This window comes from Podarcis pityusensis (genome assembly GCF_964106645.2).
Source record: "Podarcis pityusensis genome assembly, chromosome: 12".
NCBI lineage: Eukaryota > Metazoa > Chordata > Lepidosauria > Squamata > Lacertidae > Podarcis > Podarcis pityusensis.
In genome coordinates, this window is record NC_138037.1 from 21420072 (window position 1) to 21438448 (window position 18377).

General features: G+C 47.7%; 1 protein-coding gene and 1 long non-coding RNA gene across 4 annotated transcripts in view; one reads left to right on the forward strand and one right to left on the reverse strand.

Annotated features, from left to right (window-relative positions):
• GAD2 (glutamate decarboxylase 2) overlaps window positions 1-14415 on the reverse strand; it is a 39089-nt gene extending 24674 nt beyond the window's left edge. The window contains exons 1-4 of one of the 3 annotated variants that reach the window (XM_080974448.1): window positions 13139-14414; window positions 12155-12214; window positions 11696-11848; window positions 10246-10479 (exon numbers count right to left, since the gene is read on the reverse strand). In XM_080974448.1, coding sequence (XP_080830574.1) covers window positions 10246-10479; window positions 11696-11848; window positions 12155-12214; window positions 13139-13214 — 523 coding nt within the window. In that variant the 5' untranslated portion in view covers window positions 13215-14414. Of the gene's footprint in view, window positions 1-10245; window positions 10480-11288; window positions 11403-11695; window positions 11849-12154; window positions 12215-13138 lie in introns of those variants that run through there. The other 2 variants (XM_080974449.1, XM_080974450.1) reach the window with 2 other exon arrangements.
• Window positions 14416-15262: 847 nt separating this feature from the next.
• Window positions 15263-18377, forward strand: part of LOC308459312 — a 171451-nt gene continuing 168336 nt past the window's right edge. Inside the window, exon 1 of the long non-coding RNA XR_013977990.1 lies at window positions 15263-15274. This is a non-coding gene — a long non-coding RNA (uncharacterized lncRNA). The remainder of the gene's footprint in view (window positions 15275-18377) is intronic.

An 18377-nucleotide genomic window follows, 5' to 3' on the forward strand; every position in this document is an offset into this window, starting at 1 on the left:
ACAGCCCTTTGGAAGACCTTTGCTCACATGCCACATGTTGTCAATGAACGCTATATTTCAGAGGCGGAAGCAGGCCTATGAGCTGAGGAGCTTGCTGCGGCTTGTAATAACCTCTAATGATTACAAGAGACAGGGCAAAATGAGCAAATGGAACTCTCTGCCGACTGCTTTGCGCCGTGAGTGAAGGGGCTGAGGATGGCATGCAGATTGCTCAGACACCAGAAAATACAGATCATTTCTCCCTTGTCAGAACACACAGTTATGAAGCCCTGAATCTCCTGGTAATTGTGATTTTAAAAACAAAAACAAAGAAACAACAACAAATAAACAAATAAACAAATAAAGTAAAATAATTCAAGTCAACGTCTTCAATGTGTCAGAATGATGCATGAGAAAATAGTCAGTGGCCTGATAAGTCCATTTACAGGGCTTCTCGTTGTTTCGATTTGCAGATCTTTCGCGGCCCTTTCGGAGAGGTTTTGAAACATAAAGGAAATGTTCCCGAAGCTCAGTAGGGCCACGGAACACCCTTGCCTGGCTACATCCAAAATAAAGCCCTATCTAGGTTTCAATACCAGCAAAGAGAGAGAGAAAGATTAAGAGGCGCTTCAATAGCATTGGATGATTACGAAAGCAGGCCAGGAATACCTGTTCCAACCCAGGCAAAAAGAACATCGCGGCCTGCCTGCCTGCCTGCCTGTGAGGTGGGAGATACAGAGGAGCTATTAAAGAAAGGCATACAAAAACCTAAGAGGGAAATTATCAGTCTCCAGCAGTCTTGTATCAGTCAGGCACACACTCCACACAAATAATTCAGCCCTGTCCATCATCCATGGTACGGGCACACAAAGGCTCAGAAATCAGGTTGTGTGGGTGAAGCAAAAGGAGGGAAATTAGGGGTGGGGGAAGCAGCAGCAAAACTCATTATTCTCTTATAAATGGAGTCTCTGCCTCACCCTTCTGAGGCAGCTACTTTCGCTTAAATGATGTTGACTGGATAGAAGCGCCTAGCAGCTGCAAAAGAGCACTGGCTCTGCTATTTGGCCTTTTTCTTTGTTATGTTTTTTAAATATAATAATAGCAATATGTCTCCTTCCACCAAGGCAGGGGTAGGCAACGTGAAATCCTCCCATCCTTCCTAGCCCTTGGCCATGCTATGCCAGGCGGAAGGCACATGTCGGCTACTAAGAAATTTTGCTTTATGTTATTACAGTTATGTCCTACCATTTATCCAAGGAGCTTGAGGTGATGTGTTTATCCTTGTAGCAACCCCATGAGGCAGGTTAGGCTGAGAGGCAGTGACTGGCTCAAGGTCACCCGTGAGCTTCGTGATTAAGAGATTTGGACTCTCATCTTCCAGGTCCTATTTTGATACACTAACCACTACACCATACTGGCCCTTAAGTTCAAGGTGGCCTAGATGGTTTGGCAACCACCCAATGACCCTGTGAGGAAGATTAGAGTGAGAGAGACCCCGTGGGTCTCCCTGGTCCCAGTCCGACAGGGTGTGCTCCTACATGACATGGAACCCAGGCCAGCTAGATATTTGCTTGATAGGCAGCCTGCACGTTTTCCCTTCGTTAATAACTGTGCACAGGGAAGGTTGCACACACAGGAAGGTCAGGCTGACCTCTTCCCTTCCTAGCGCAATCAAAGCCAAAACCCACTGAATATCAGTTGTTGGGAATCAAAGGTAGCTAGAGAGCTGTTGCGCTCATGCCCTCCTGGAGGAATTCCCCCAGGATTCTGGTTGTCCACTGTGAGAACAGAGGGCCAGGCTAGATGAGTCACTGGCCTGATCCCCCTGTGGAGAGCCAGTGTGGTGTAGTGGTTAAGAGCGGTAGACTCGTAATCTGGTGAACTGGGTTCATGTCTCTGCTCCTCCACCTGCAGCTGCTGGGTGACCTTGGGCCAGTCACACTTCTTTGAAGTCTCTCAGCCCCACTCACCTCACAGAGTGTTTGTTGTGGGGGAGGAAGGAAAAGGAGAATGTTAGCAGCTTTGAGACTCCTTAGGGTAGTGATAAAGTGGGATATCAAATCCAAACTCTTCTTCTTCTTCTGGCAGTGAGAACAGCAGGCAGCCGTTTAACAGAAGACCACAATAGAAACCATTGGCGTAAAAATGGATAGAACTGTGCTGCAAGTGTATTTTCCAGTATAATCTATTTCAGAGGCAGTAATGAGGGGGTGAGGAACACGTCATCTTCCAGATGATGGACTACAGCTTCCATGATCTCTGAACACCGAGCACGCTGGGAGCTGGCTCCAACAATATCTGGAGGGCCACAGTTTCCCCACCCCTGCTATGGGCCCTCACTTGCCCTTACTTCACCTAGCCAACAATGACCCTGCGACAACATTGGAACAGCAGGAGATGGGAAATTAGTATCACTTTCACATGCATTCTTTTTAGATTCCAGGTTAAAATCCAGTACCAAGTTTGAGGACCATTACCTATATCTATCTATCTATCTATCTATCTATCTATCTATTTGTTGATTTTCATTGGAGGGAAATCTTTAGAAGAGTTCAAACATACAGGAAGAAGAAGAAGACAACAGAAAGGCAAAAGGTGGAAAGACAGTGGTATCTCGGGTTAAATACTTAATTCGTTCCGGAGGTCCATTCTTAACCTGAAACTGTTCTTAACCTGAAGCACCACTTTAGCTAATGGGGCCTCCCGCTGCTGCTGCACCGCTGAAGCACAATTTCTGTTCTCATCCTGAAGCAAAGTTCTTAACCCGAGGTATTATTTCTGGGTCAGTGGAGTCTGTAACCTGAAGCGTATGTAACCCGAGATACCACTGTACTGCAACAGAAGCCATAAAGCAGGAGAAAGAAAAAATAGGATTATATGGGAGCAGCTCAGCAGTTTCCAACTCAAATGAACTCCAGGAGGGGCTGTGATCTTACCATGGCTGAGAATCAGTGGTCCGCCATATGCTGTTGGGACTCCAACTCCCATCCACCCCAGTCAGCATGGCCAATGGCCAGTGGTCATGGGAGCTGTAGTCCAGCATTGTCTGGAGGACCACAAGTTCCCCATTCTTGATGTAGGGGGGAAGGGATAAAATCACCAGAACTGGCTATTCCTCTTCCACAAAAACTGCCTTCCTGGATCAGGCCAAAGGACAACATAGTTCAGCCAACATGCTCTGCAGAACCAGAAGCAAGACACCTCCCATCGTGTAGTAGGGCTATCATTTTTGGCTATTACTTTTCAGCATCAAACGCAGCCACCATCCTCACAGCTTTGGATGGGGAATTTCATTGCTTGGAAAGCGGGAACCAGGCAGACTGACAACGCCAGGCCTTCTCGAGCGGAATGTTTGGTTCGAATCCGGCTTGGAATTTGCAGCTCGAAAGAACGACTTCAGAAAGCCAAGCTCACAGCAGCGCCCCCTGGCGGCGTGATGTTTATCTCCTGCTTTTGACAGACACCGATTCCACGGAGCAATTCTACACGTGCTTTACTCCGAAGCGAGTCCAATTTGCCAAGGACGTGCAGCAGGCCCGTTCACACGCTGTGCTAGGCCTTTGTTCTGGTTCTTGCTCGTCCCCCACTGCATCTGCCGCTTATGTTGCCGCTTTTCTCCCCCACCTTCCTTCCCTTTGACAGCAAAAGCCCGCAATACATGGTTTAAATCGGATTGATTGCTCTTTATAATGCATTTACTGTAGTACGAACTCTGCTCACAGCCATCCCCCGCCAAACCAGAGACAGACCCGGATGAAGAAGCCACTCTACTTCACACAACCACTCAGGGCTTTTATAAATCGGGAGTAGCTGCATTTCCATGAACTACACATTCCGTCCTCCCTGCCCTGCGGTCACATTGGCTAGGGCTGATGGGAGTTGGAGTCCAGCCGCGCATACACTCCTCTAAAATTCATCTGGTGAAGGGCATCGGGCGCAAACCCGGTTTTGTCCCCTAGCGAAACTGAAATGACAGTCCACGTGATTTCACTGGCCAATTACAGCCAAGCAGCCAATTCCTTTCCTAATCCAGTCTAGCATTTTGATTGGCATAATTTACCGCAAATGGCAGACGATATATATATATATAGTCTGCCATTTGCGGTAAATTATATGTATGGAGATATATATATATATATATATATATATATATATATATATGGATGGGGCGATTTACAATCGCTTCCTACACAATTGAGTCATGTCGCTTTTGTATTTCCTCCCCAAGTTTCGAATTCAGGGTTGCAAACAGAGCGCAGTACAAAACTGGCATCCCTTACCAGGGAGAAAACCCCATCGAACTCAGCTCACCTGACTTCCGATTAAACAAAGAAGAGCGCAACCGAAGGGCAAGAAGTAGGTTAAGTTTATGGGGCTTGTGGGACAACAACGTAAATCTCTGAAATACATCTTGATCGAGTTAAATCCAGTTGAGACCAGCGGTGGGACGAATCCTATTGAAAACTCAGAGGGCCTTACTCCGGAGTAACTGAGCTGCCACCAGCCTGATTTCTCGAAAGCCAATCCCTCTGATATTGAATTTTCAGGCTCTTCATGCATCTGATGGAGCGGGTTGGAGCGCTTGGCAATGTGATCCTGCGCATAAATCTCATTGAATTCTATGGAGTTTCCTCCCAAGCCATTAGGCGCCAGGCAAAAACTTTCCTCTCATAACCAGGCTTTTGGTCTTTAATGATCCTTCCAGAAGCGGGTGGAGTCGAATCATAGATTAAGAGTCTCCTGCGCTACCGACTGAACCATGTTAATATCGCAGGGGATCGTATTTTCGAGTGTTTCTCTCGTTCTCTGCTACAGAATCGAACAAACCTTCTAGGTGGCACATCGGAGAGATGGACTTGGTGCAATCCCCTCCCTGCTGCGCTCATTTAGGGGTCTTTTCGCTCTCTCTGAGCCAGCCACGTCGGTGCATCCCCTTGTGTGTGTTGTTGTTTAGTCGTGTCCGAGTCTTCGTGACCCCCTGGACCAGAGCACGCCAGGCACTCCTGTCTTCCACTGCCTCTCGCAGTTTGGTCAAACTCATGCTGGTAGCTTCGAGAACACTATCCAACCATCTCGTCCTCTATCGTCCCCTTCTCCTTGTGCCCTCCATCTTTCCCAACATCAGGGTCTTTTCCAGGGAGTCTTCTCTTCTCATGAGGTGGCCAAAGTATTGGAGCCTCAGCTTCACGATCTGTCCTTCCAGTGAGCAGTCAGGGCTGATTTCCTTCAGAATGGAGAGGTTTGATCTTCTTGCAGTCCATGGGACTCTCAAGAGTCTCCTCCAGCACCATAATTCAAAAGCATCAATTATTCGGCGATCAGTCTTCTTTATGGTCCAGCTCTCACTTCCATACATCACTACTGGGAAAACCATCGCTTTAACTATACGGACCTTTGTTGGCAAGGTGATGTCTCTGCTTTTTAAGATGTTGTGTGTACACTTACACATATGATCACAGTCCTTCCTCGATATAACAGACTCCTTGTACCTCTGCTAACGCACCTGTCCATCCTCCTCCTAGGATGGAGTCCTTCATTCCCACGTGCAGTGTCGCTCGGTGACTCACCACAAGCTGCTTGGCTCGCAGCAAGAAATGCGAAGAGTCCTGCCAGAAAGTGTCTCGCTGCCTTTTCCAGCCCTCGTTGCGAGCGTCCTACTTGGCTCATTTCTCTTCCTCGCCAGCTCCCTCCTCCCCCAAAACACGCGCGGGCGGGCCCGCCTGCCATATCCGCGCACCGCGATCCTCAGTATAACAGGTTCCTTCTGAAAAGGCTCCCGGGAGGCGCAAGCAGGCAGGTAGTGGCTGCCCGCCCGCTCCATCTTGTTCCAGGCGCTCTAATGAATAAAATCCCCTCCGGGACAGGCGATCGTTAGGAAACGCGTTGAGAAAGGGAAACGTGCAAATGGGATGTGACGATCGCCGCTCGGGTAACTGCTCTCATTTCGGAGCGTTTGGAGAGGCGCCAATCGCGGATCGTGACCCTTCAGAACCTACTCGCTTTATAACGCAGCCTTAAAGTACACGGGACATCCGACAGATCCAGTTGTGCGCATCAGATTCAATACCCAGTGGCAAAAGCCCCCCCCCCCCCGCCACTCCAAATTAATACATCTTTCTTTAGGCTCGGCTGTTAATACGCGCAACCGTGATTGCGATCCACAAAACGCTTAAACCGGAGTAGCCAGGTTGGCAGCCGTGGGATTAGAGAGACCCAGATGGGGAGAGAACAAAAGACCACCAACCCCAGCCCCACCCTCTCAATCGACGCAATCCTCGATCGCCCGTACGATCCCAGAGCGACTGACTACAAATGAGAGCTGCGCTTTCGTAGATACACTTGACCTCTTCCTGCTTGCGCACAACACAGAATCATTCGGAGTCACTGGGAAGACATTCAAACTGATTTCAACCGCGCTTCCTTCCAAGAAACTCGGCTCTATAGCCTTACAGCCGTCGGATATTTACTTATTCCGAAGTGACTCTCCTTTCTTTCAAAGAAGACGCTTACAAAAGAATGTTCAGGGTTGTTTACTGGTGGTTTGGCCGATTTGTGGACAGAAATACAAATGTCATACGCAAAACAGAATTTGCTATTTGATTGCCGCAAATCTTGGGTCTGTTAATCTTATAGAATCATAGAATCATAGAATTATAGAGTTGGAAGAGACCACAAGGGCCATCGAGTCCAACCCCCTGCCAAGCAGGAAACACCATCAGAGCACTCCTGACATATGGTTGTCAAGCCTCTGCTTAAAGACCTCCAAAGAAGGAGACTCCACCACACTCCTTGGCAGCAAATTCCACTGTCGAACAGCTCTTACTGTCAGGAAGTTCTTCCTAATGTTTAGGTGGAATCTTCTTTCTTGTAGTTTGGATCCATTGCTCCGTGTCCGCTTCTCTGGAGCAGCAGAAAACAACCTTTCTCCCTCCTCCATGTGACATCCTTTTATATATCTGAACATGGCTATCATATCACCCCCCAACCTCCTCGTCTTGTTGACGTTTCCCCCTGTATTTTTAATATTCATGTTTACGCAGAACTAAGTGCTCCTGAGTTGAATGGAAAGGACTCCTTAGGGACCGTGTTTAGGATTTCAGCCGAAGTCAATAAACGAATCGGGTCGAAACAAACATGGCTCAGCCTCAGGGCCGTAAAGTTGACGGTTTTGGGCACTGAATGAACCGAAAGATGGTTCCTTCCTAAGAACACAGTCGCTCGAAATAAACACAAACTCACAGGTGCACTTTCTTTTCAATAAAACAATTAGGAAGGGGACACAAGCAAGAAGGACTACTAAAATTAAATTTAAAATATTTAAATCATTTTTTCCAAAACTGCTCCTAAGGAAAATCATCTATATCTATATCTATATCTATGAGAGGGAGATGGAATAGACACTGTATTAAAATGATTAAATTGGAGTTAGGTAATAATACCTATATATGTAGTGTGCGGGTCCTACATTTAATTTATACGCGGCTCGGTTTTTCAGTCAATTGACAACATAACACTCCTAATTGCTGGTTTTTAATCGGCCACGCTTCTCTCTAGGTATCCCGGGAAAGGGCGGGCGCTCTGGTAGGAACCTCGTTTGGAAGAATTTACACCCGTTGAAGGAATCGAAATAATATAATAAGGAGCGCGCGATGGAAATGATCGATAATGGCTAACAAATCATTTTGATTGGGAGGTTGTCATCTCCAAGACGTTGTGAAGCGCTTCTCTGGTTACATCCTCCACACCCGGTGGGCGGGGGGAGAGCTCAGCTCCCGGTACATCCACCTGGCAGTTAAATGATGTTCTGGACGTGCTCCGACGGATTATCTGCTCGCGTTTCTTTGGGAACATCGGTCAGAATGAGCAGACGAGACTCTGCCGGCTTCGCTGCTTTCAATGCTTTCGCCAACGTCCCATCGCCTTTAATGTCACTTTCCTTTGGGGGGGGGGGGTCGCGAGAGCCCGACTCCGTAAAAGCCGCGCCCTGTCGCATCCTGCCTCTTGGATTGCGCGGCGTTTTGACTACACGCGCGCACTATTTACGCTTTCCCCCTCTCTGTACCCACGCCTTATACGTAAATGTGTGTATGTGTGCGTGTGTGTGGCCGACACTAGAAAACCCACCCCCCACGTCTGTATCGCCTAACCCTTTAATTTCCAATGTGTTTACAGCGATGCCTATAAATACACGCATGCAGACATAAGGCTCAACGCGTGTCTTCTCAGAAATAAGCCCCACTGGTTTCAAAGAGGCTTACCCCCCAAGGTTCTAGATATGTCTATTCGGAAGCAAGCATTGAGTTCGGTAGGGTTTATTCTCAGGTACAGTATAAGATTGCTGTCTTAGCCGTCCCTTCCTCCGTCACGTTTCTTGATTTGTTATTAAGTTAAGGCTCCGGTCAGATACACGCTTGAGGATGAATCCCTCTGAAACAAACGGGCCTTACTTCCATGAGGCTATGTTTGGGATCCGACTGCGAAAGGCCAGCCCACACCACCCTGAAACCAATGGCACGTTTTAAGGCGCCGCCTTTAACTGGTGTTATGGATTGCATCCAAAACGAGGCACTTTAAGGCATGAAATAATCTCATCTCCGCTGATAGATGGCAAGGTCGTAAATCAGCACGTCAAACGCTAATGCAACCAATCGTGACGTCTGGGTCTGAGTTTTCTTGACAGGGAGTATTATTATTATTATTATTATTATTATTATTATTATTAAAAAACACGATCAAGCCCTAAAAGGTACAGGGAGGGAGGGAAAGAATACAGGGCAAAAACCATCATTCACAATGAAAAGCACACATGAAACCAGCCCATCAGAAATATGCCATAATAGAAAAGAAAAGAAACTCAAAGCAAAATCAATACAAACCTCACACTCTGTGTTTGTTGATTCTGTAGGGTAGTCAAAGGCTGCAACCCTATGGACACTTACTTGGAAGTAAGGTCCGTTGAATACCATAGGATTTACTTCTGAGTATATATATATAGGAGGAGGGTGGAGTGGGGGAAAATCAACTGCGAGAGAATCATCTGGGTCCTGTTTATTCAGAAATGTCCTACTAGGTTCCAAGGTGGGCTTAGTCCCAGCCAGGTAAGCGTGGGTAGAATTGCAGCCCAAAGCTTGTATCTCCATGGCTGTCCACCCTCTTACGCGTGTGTATGTGTGTGTGTGAGAGAGAGAGAGAAGGGAGGGGGAGAGGAGAGAAATCTCCTCGACACAATATGGATTATTAGCTCATATTTCCAGCAATCAGGTTCCAACCTCTTTTTGAACCGGGCGACAAAGTGGAGCTTAAAAGGCCATTTGGCATTTAATTCACCTTGTTTATTGGGCCGCCGTCCATTTAGGAGAATGAATCAGTTCCGTGCAGCTCAGGATGCCCAGACTTGCCATCAGGGGTCAGGACTTTGCTCCAGGCGCCAGAGCTCAATTTACCCGCTGTTTCTTGCCCAGTTGGTTTTTCCCAAACAGCCCAGAATGCTCCCGATGCCCTTCTGGGCGAATTCCTTTCTTCAGGAAGTCTGACTGAACCCTTCTTTTAGAGGAGCTCCTTCCGTTAAGTGGCATAACACCGCAACCCTATACATGTCTGCTCAGAAGTAAGCCTCTCCATTTTCAATGTAGCTTACTCCAACGTAAGCAAGTAGGGCCGTAGTAGAGTAAATCCGGTTTGCCTCCAGATTTGCGCTCTGGAAGTCCCTACTAGGATTTTAAACGTGAAAGAAAGAAGGATCGGGACCTCATTTATGGACCTGGGTATGTTTAGTGATGGTATAATAATAAAAAAGAAGAAACTATTTTTCCCTTGCTGGCTAAAAAAAATGGATGAGGACGTCTAAAAGAAGCGACTGTACAATTCTGAGATGGCTTTTACTCTCAGTCATAAGGAAATCTGTAATTTACACTACGCCAAAAATGTGTATCTTTAATTCAAGAACCTGTTGTCACCACCACAAGCCATCGCTACATGATCTCATAAAACAAAACCAGCTAGGAGTATCTTTTCAGCCAAGAAGCTATGAGTGATCTGCACCGAATAGACAGAGCTCCCCTCTCTACCCTCTTTCAGCGCAGGAATTACTGCTTGTTTGTTCCAAACGTCAGACATTGCTCCTCAGCGCAAGACAATAAATACTAAAAACCGGCCAGGTTTCTCACCAGATTCCAAAAGCACAAAGAGACGGAGGGTGGGGGTGGGGGCGCCTGTGACTTTAACCTAGAATCATTTTACATTATAACACCCGAAGGTAGCTGTTACCTGTTTTAATGGCATATTTTAGCGCGATCCTGCAGTTCGACAGAATTTCTTCCAAAGTCTGGGGTTGATCTGCCAAATCCCAATTATATTCCTGAAGTAGCTCGTTTGGGTAATGGAAATCAATAACTTTGGTTGATCTGTCGAAATTTGTCACCAAGTACTGGAGCAAAATGTCCATAACATCTTGTAGGAAAGACAAAGTAGCTAATTCTCCGTCCGAGGCTGGCAGAAGATCTGGAAGGATGAAAAGAGGTGAGATACGACATTGATTTCATTGTTAGGTTTTGGACACTTTTTCTACTTACGGTGGACCATCGAAATTGGTCTCTTTTATGTTAAATATTATTCAGAGGTACAGACGACTACAAAAACCACTGAAGCTTTATTTTACAAATGTTCATTTCCTGATAATATAAATACTGTACTTTTATGTCTCTGTTAGTAAACAAAACCCCGTACTTAGAAGTTGATTTATTACTTGAAAATGGGTCCGTTAAAGATCTCATTGCTCCTACTCATGTTTCTACTTGTACTGGATATTTGAGATTTTTTTTTTAACAACAAAATAAAATAAAAATAAGAGTCATCTACCAAAAAGCAGATTAAATGAAAAAGAAAAATTCAGAAATCAAGGTGCAATTGCCTCACTTTCAAAATAGTAAACATCTTTGTATTTCGTGCATGCCATGTTTTGTAATGAGTTCCCACCACTAATTTCTCCTTAATTCTGACATTTATGTCGTCAATTACCAATATGCCTCACCCCGCCGTTAAGGCTTAAATTGTTCTTAGTCGCTGTCCCTCCAAGTGATGCTGAAACCACCATAAGGTAGTTAGGAAAAGAATCTACGGTATCAGTCTCCAATATTTTCAGGCGCTGACTAATTGAGAATGTCGAACCAGCGCCTGTGATTCCGAGGAAGGCCATTTATCGGTTTAATTCATTGCCACTCGGCGTAGAAGGTTTCGGAGGGATTTGATGAAGCAGAAAGATTCATATCCTGTCAATAAGCTTTTTGGCAAGAGTTTCTAGAATTAACAACCTGATTCCAACTGCTGGATTTCCCTCTCGCCGCACACCCATTCACACATCACCACCGAACACGCGCTTTAAAGTGGGATAACGACATTTATTGCCTTTAGAACCTAGAATGCTAACGACAATCAATTGTGTCCTGGTATACACACACACGTATTTATGCATTGCTCAGCCTCTGCCTAATCGAAATCCTCTTGGCAAGAGGAAGCCAGGGTGGTCGCACAGAGATGTTTACCAAGCCTCTGTCAATGGCAAAGTTCCCATTGGATTTAATGAACCAGGATTATAATGCTTCCCACCAAAAGGCTTCCTCCTTTGGAACATATACCAGCTGATGAGTGGCTTCCAAAGCATCCAGTCCGGCTGACCCCATTCTGACACCCCCCCCCACCCCAGTTAGGAGATGGTTACCTGATGCGTGTAAAAACGCATAATTGACATCCTCTTTCTGGCAACCGCAGGGCTTTTTATTGCAGGTGCAAGGGGCCTTCCTGGCGGCCGAGCTCGGGTCCTCCTTAGCAGCCCCCGTTTCCATGGGCTTCTCCCCATCTCCGTACAGCAAAGCTAACAAAGACACAAAGGGCGAAGCCTAAATGGCACAGCGGAGACTCAAAAGCACGGAGTGGGGGACCCAGTACGGTTCGTTCAAGGCGGCTCCATAGACCCATCACCGAGTCTTCAACTTACTCTGGGAAGTCCTCCTCGGATCCTTTGGAAAAGGGAGGGTGCGCGCGCGGGGTGGGGTGGGAGAGGGAATGTATTTTTGTTTTGTTTTGTTTTGTTTCCTATGTAAAACGTCTCCTCCCCCGCCCTATTTTATTAAAGCGTCTTCCTGCGATTTGGTTCCCCCATTTCCTTCTCATCGCTTACCACAGAGTTTGGTTGAAATGCCTCCTGTAAACTTCTGGGCAGCTTGACACCAAGCTTTTGCTGAGGGGGGAGAAACAAGAATATAGGATCAGACGGGTCGTTTCGTGTGGGTTCGATGAGGAAGATGGCCCCCCACGCAAGCACACATAACAGGGTCACTGCAGACCAGACACGATGCTTCCCCCTCGCCGGGGGTTTGCTTAGGATTTAGCGCATGGTATATGGGTTATGTTATGGGTAATGTAAGGGCTGCAATCCTGCACATACTTAGACGGGAGAAAGCCCCAATGAAATCAGAGGGTCCTTACTTCTGAGTAAGAAGATGCTTAGGATTGAGCTGCGCACGTATTGCTAGCTGCCCCCAAGCCCTACATATGGGAAGAGGCGCGTTAGAATGAAGCAAGCGGACAAATGCGCGTAAGCAGTCTTGGCGATGCAAGCATATGGATCCTTCAGCAATCCAGGACACTTTCTAAGCGAAAAGCGCTCCCGTCCCCTCTCAGCGACGCAACCTGTGTCCACCCTTCTGCCCACCCCGCTCCTTCCCTTTATTGAGGGCCAGTTGTGTTTGGGTGAGTCCCAGCCGGGTAGCAGCATCCTGAGAGATATTCCACTGAGCTGCTTTTCTCCGAGCCGGCCAGGGGCGCTCCGGGTCCCTCGCTGCGCGCAGGTGAGGCGGCCCGCTGCGTCTTCTTTAAGTCCTGGTATTTTGGCCCCTCCAAATGAATCCCTTCTTAGAGGGGCGCCTTCTCCAGGCAGGGACGGGCGGCCCCCTCGATCTTCTCAAGGCGGCCAAAGGCACGAACGATTATAAAACCAGACGACGGTGGCAGCGGTGGGGGATGGAAAAAAAAGTCAGGTCAGGGTCAAGCCAAGCCTTCCAGGATCTGGGCTGGCAACTTTGCGCAGGAGGCAGGCGCTGAAAGATGCGTCGTGGTCTTCCGGGGGGGGGGGGTGACTGAGTGAGTGAGTGGGGGCTCCTACCTGGACCGGGGTTCTCAGGGTCTCCAGATCCATCTTCAGACCCGAAGGACCAAAAACCCGCGCCGGGAGTTGCCATCTGCGGAGCTTGCGAGGAGCCGGTGAAGTGCAGCGAGCGCGCCTGGGCTGTGTGTGCGAAAGACAGAGAGACGCGGGGAGGGCGGGGGAGGGAGGGAGCGTGTGTGTGTGTGAATGAGCGTGTGGCGGGGTTGTGGCTGGGCGAGAGGGCCGGGCAAGGCGGGTGGCGATGGCGGCGACGACGGCGCCGGGAGAAGCAGCTGAGCGTGGCGCTCTGGCTGTGCGCTCCAGACAGACACCGGCGCTGGCTGGCTGGCTGGCTGGGTGGGCGGGAGACGAGCGAGCGGCTGCGCTAGGTGCTCTCCATGGTGCTGATCCGCTCGCCCTTCGCTTTCACAGCCAAGCGGACAGAGGAGGCGGGCAGGCGGCGGGGTGCATTTATTTGCGCTCCGCCAGATGATCGCCTCTTTAGCCCCGGGACTTGTGGCGCGGATGGCGAAGGGACGCGCTGCCTGTGCGTCTGATCACGACTCCCTTCCAGGCGGCGGAAAGGGCAGCGCTGGCCGACTCGGGCTCTGGTGACAAACACGCTGACCCCTCGCGGAAAGAACTGCCTCGCAGGGACAGCGCAGAGGTGTGGGAGACGTGGTGGCCGAGGACTCCGGCTCGTGCGCTCAGACAGGGAATTCAGACATTCGGAAGGGAAGACATTCGAGATGCTGCTTCAGGATCAGCCTCGAAAAGTGAGAGGGATCCTCTGATCGCGTTCGGATTTCAGGCTGCTCTGTCTGGAAGTGACCTTGCCTATTGGGGAAAACACTTTGGATTCCACCCTGCCTGCCGCAGCAGTGTAGATGCCACAACGGACTAGCATCTGATGAAGTGGGCTTGAGTCGCAAAAGCTGATGCCGTAATGGATTTGTCAGTCTTTAAGGTGTGCACAAGACTCTGTTGTTTTTGCTGCAACCTGCTGCTCCTCTGGAAATGGATTCTTCAAGTCTTCTGCGTCATCGTGATGGGGATGGAGACTGTGGCAGAGCCGTCTCCCAACAAAAGGAGGTGCCAGGAAACAAACTCACTCACACATCACATATGCCCCAGTTATTAAAGATTCCGTGGTGAACCATAACCTTCAGAGTGTCACCACTAGTCTCTGCCTGCAAATACTCAGCAACCCACCAGAACAATCCACAAAGCAGGGACAGCTAGGAAGAAGCTAGGGGAGGTGTAAGTAGCAGTCATATTTGAGCAGCCTTTGGGCTGTGACTCTCCTACCACAGACCTTTGGGGACAATGAGTAAAGCAACTCTCTGAACATTTCTGGTTCCTGAAATGTTTAACACCATCCCACCACAGCTGTGCCCAGCTAGAGAGAAACTGAGAAAAGTCAGCTTGCACTGGAAGCAAAAAGTTGGATGGTTCAAGCCTGGTTGGAACACATCCTTGATCTGTGATACTGCCTGGGTGTGCATCAACCTCTGACTTTTGCATGGCTGGAATGCAGCCTACTGTACAGATATGAGAGTCGCATCTTTTGTGTCCTCCACTTCTGCCTCTAGCCCCTGCTACTCTTTGCTACTGGGTCCCCAGGAAGCTGCAGGTTCAGGGAATGTGCCCTCAGGCTGAAAAAGGTTCCCCAACCCTGGTTCAAAACAACACCCATATGGCTGGTTGTACCATGTAAGACTAGCTCTTAGGTCCCCATCTCCTAAACCATGGCTAGACCCCTGGTTCACCTTCCCTTTCTCTCTCTGTCCCCTCTTACCATGGTGACTGCTCCTGAGCTCCTTCAGCCCCAACATCTTGTCTGGCAGATGGGCAAAAGTGCACTGAACTACTAAGGCTTCCCATGAATTATATTCATTTTCTTCAATTCCACGTCAGGTTCTGGTACCCCTGTAACCTTTACAGATGAGCTGGAACTGAATACACCCCAAATAATGGGAGGAAAAATGTGGTACTATGAACATTCCAGAGCAGGAATGGCTAACCTGTGGCCCTGCAGATGTTGCTGGAATACAGTGCCCATCAGCTCTGCCACCATGGCCAATGGCCATGGATGATGAGAGCTGTAACCCAATGACATCTGTTAGGCCGCACCTGCTCTAGAAAAATGTGGAAGTATGTGAAAAGAGAAACAAAAGGCACAATACATCTTAGCTCCATTGGGCTTTGTTTCTGGACCATTGGGCTTTGTTACTGAAAGATGCCCCACTGGTGGGTTGTTGGATCACAGAATTCAGAGAGAGCTGATGAATCTGGCTGGCAGTGGAAGTTGGGAGCCTTATGGCACAAGGCCCCAGACAGTGTGGGGTCAGGACTGTGCATTTGTATGGGCACTGTGAAATCAACAGTAGGACCATAACACAGATATAGTCAAGTGTGCTCTCCATATAGTCTAGCACCGCTGAGGCCTCTTTGTAAGAAAGAGAATGAGAAAGAGAGAAATGGAGAACCTTTCTTTCTTGCCTCCTGCCTGCCCTTATTCTCCCAAAGTAGCTTTTGGCTCAGCATGTCACTAAACAGGTGGTACGAAGAGGGACCTCAGCTGGCTGACTGAAGAACACATTTGTGAGTTAATGAACTGCAGAGACAAATGTATTAGTCTCTCCAGCAAGATATGCTGGAGGCATTAAGGACCATCTCTGGGGTGACTGCAAGCCAGCGAAGTACACATGGCAAACACACCAGGTCCCTGTTTCAGGGTATCAGTTTCCAAAACATACGCATTTATTTTGGGCTCTTGTTTTGAGCTGGAAATAGGAGTCACTGTGGAATCGGGGGGGATCTGTTTGACAATGCCCTGTAATGTTCTGCAAAACTTGTGAATATAGAAAGCATGAGCACATTCCCTCAAAATCAAGGGCCTCTTGAAGCTATTGCTCAGTTCTCCAGTTTAACAGTAAGACTAATCAGCAGCCTCAAAGCAGAGGGTCCTTTCATTTATGAACCATGCCAGGTTCATGGAGATTGGCAGTGCAATACAACAGATGATTTCAGGAGCTGCAAAAAGTTAAGAATGCACATGAAATAAGGGTGCAGGCTCCAGACAGTGTGGATGCTAACATGCTGTTGGTTGAGTTATCTGAATATTTGAAGTTAGGGGACAACGCTCCCCCCCATGGAGACACCTCTTGGGGAAGGCAGATATTAAAGCTGCCAGCAGTCTCTCTTCCTTTGTTCTCTGAATTCTTCTTCTTCTTCTTCTTTCTTTGGTGATCACTCTTAGCCGAGTAAGATTGTCTTCCATAAACACGGTTTTAACAATGAGTCTGTAAGTGACTGTGGAGGCCAATTCTGGACCCACAAGTCCTTCCACAGTGGGGAAAATGGTTCCCGGGTGGGAACTGATCATGGTGTGGATTTGCCAAGCGTGCCTTCCTCTTAGCATGTTTCTCCCTTGCGTCCTGAGTTTGAGTGTCTTCAAAGCCCATGACACCTTTGGTAAAGGCTGTTCTCCAACTGGAGCGCTCGCAGGCCAGTGTTTCCCAGTTGTCGGTGTTTATACTACATTTTTGAGACAGTCTTTAAACCTCTTTTATTGACCACCAGCATTACGCTTTTCATTTTTAAGTTCGGAATAGAGTAGTTGCTTTGGAAGACGATAATCAGGCATCCACGCAACATGACCAGTCCAACAAAGCTGATGTTGAAGAATCATTGCTTCAACAATGGTGATCTTTGCTTCATCCAGTACACTGATATTAGTTTGCCTGTCTTCCCAAGTGATGTGTAAGATTTTTTAGAGACACCATTGATGGAATCTTTCGAGAAGTTGGAGATGGTGTTTGTAAGTGGTCCATGTTTCACAAGCATACAGTAAGGATGGTAGTACAATAGCTTTGTAAACAAGCATTTTGGTTTCCCTGCGAATGTCCCGGTCCTCAAACACTCTGCACTTCAATCGGGAGAAAGCCACACTTGCAGAGCTCAGGCAATGCTGGATTTGCAGGGCATCAATAGCACACATTCCACCTTCCTGTATCCTGAAGCTAGTGTAAGTCTTGTGTTCAGTGAAGCAGGCAGTCTCTTGGTTTCCTTTTAAAACTGCCTGGACGGGGAAACAAGACTCGTGTTTATGAAAGGGCAGGTCTGGCTTGAGTTTGTTTCAAGCTTCCAGTTGACAAGCACATAAAAGTAAAAGAGGAACATGGGCTTCAGTGCAAGAGAATCATGTACATTCTCCTCCCCCAATAGATTTATCTTTCACTGGAAGTAAACCAAACGTTGCTTGGACTGAGGTTCCCACTTTAAACGGTCATTTTTATATTTGTGTTTATTTAGCAATTCTAAAAAAAATACTAACGGGCATGACTGAACTAGTCATACAGGAATAAAAGACATCAATACAAACATAAAAAACTGCAAATAAAACATATTCCGACTTCCAGTATGCAAGGTGCACTCATTGCCACAGCAGTCCTGCAATGTAGGCCAGCCTTTGGCAACCTAGCATCCTCCATCACATGCTGGCAGGGGCTGATAGGAGTCAAAGTCCAAAACATCTGGAGGGGGCCAGACTGGCCAAGGCTGATCTAGGTCATTAATATTCCCCAGTTGACAGATAGGGAACAGGAGCAAAGGGAGATCGTAGCTTCCTAAAAGTCATCTCCTGAGTTTGTCTCTGGTTGACTGTGGCTCAGTCGCCCCCTTTGGTCTTGCTTCCTCCCCCCTTTTTTGTAGAAGTATGCTAATGAAAGCAGAATCTACATTTTAAAGGGGATTTTCAGTTTCAGCAATTGAACACCCCTCCTTCCAGCAACTTTCAAATGCACACTGTAAAAGAAAGAAAAAGCACCCACTCACACGCATACCAATGGAATGGAGAGTGAAGAGCTGCTTTTAAAATGGTTGTGTGTGTGCCTAAAGAGTGGTAGAAGGGCTTTCTGGCAGCACACACCTTAAGTAGCTTCTGAGAAAACACCTGGTCTGAAAATGGGAGTCACTGTCTCTTCCCCTCTGTGCAGAGAACCTACCAGTCAATTACCGGTATAAATCACTGGTGCAGAAACTGGAATGCTAGCAGCATTCAATATTTCCATTTGTTTCAAAATAGGTGAAATTATTGAAGAATCCATTTCTCTCTCTTCTGCCCAAAGTAACCAGCAGGAAATAAACCAATTCATATTTCCCTAACCGTTGTGAATCCCAACAAAGACTAATGGTTTTCTGGAGAATCTGGATCTATACCAAATGGAGTAGAAGCGAGAAAAAGCAGGAACAC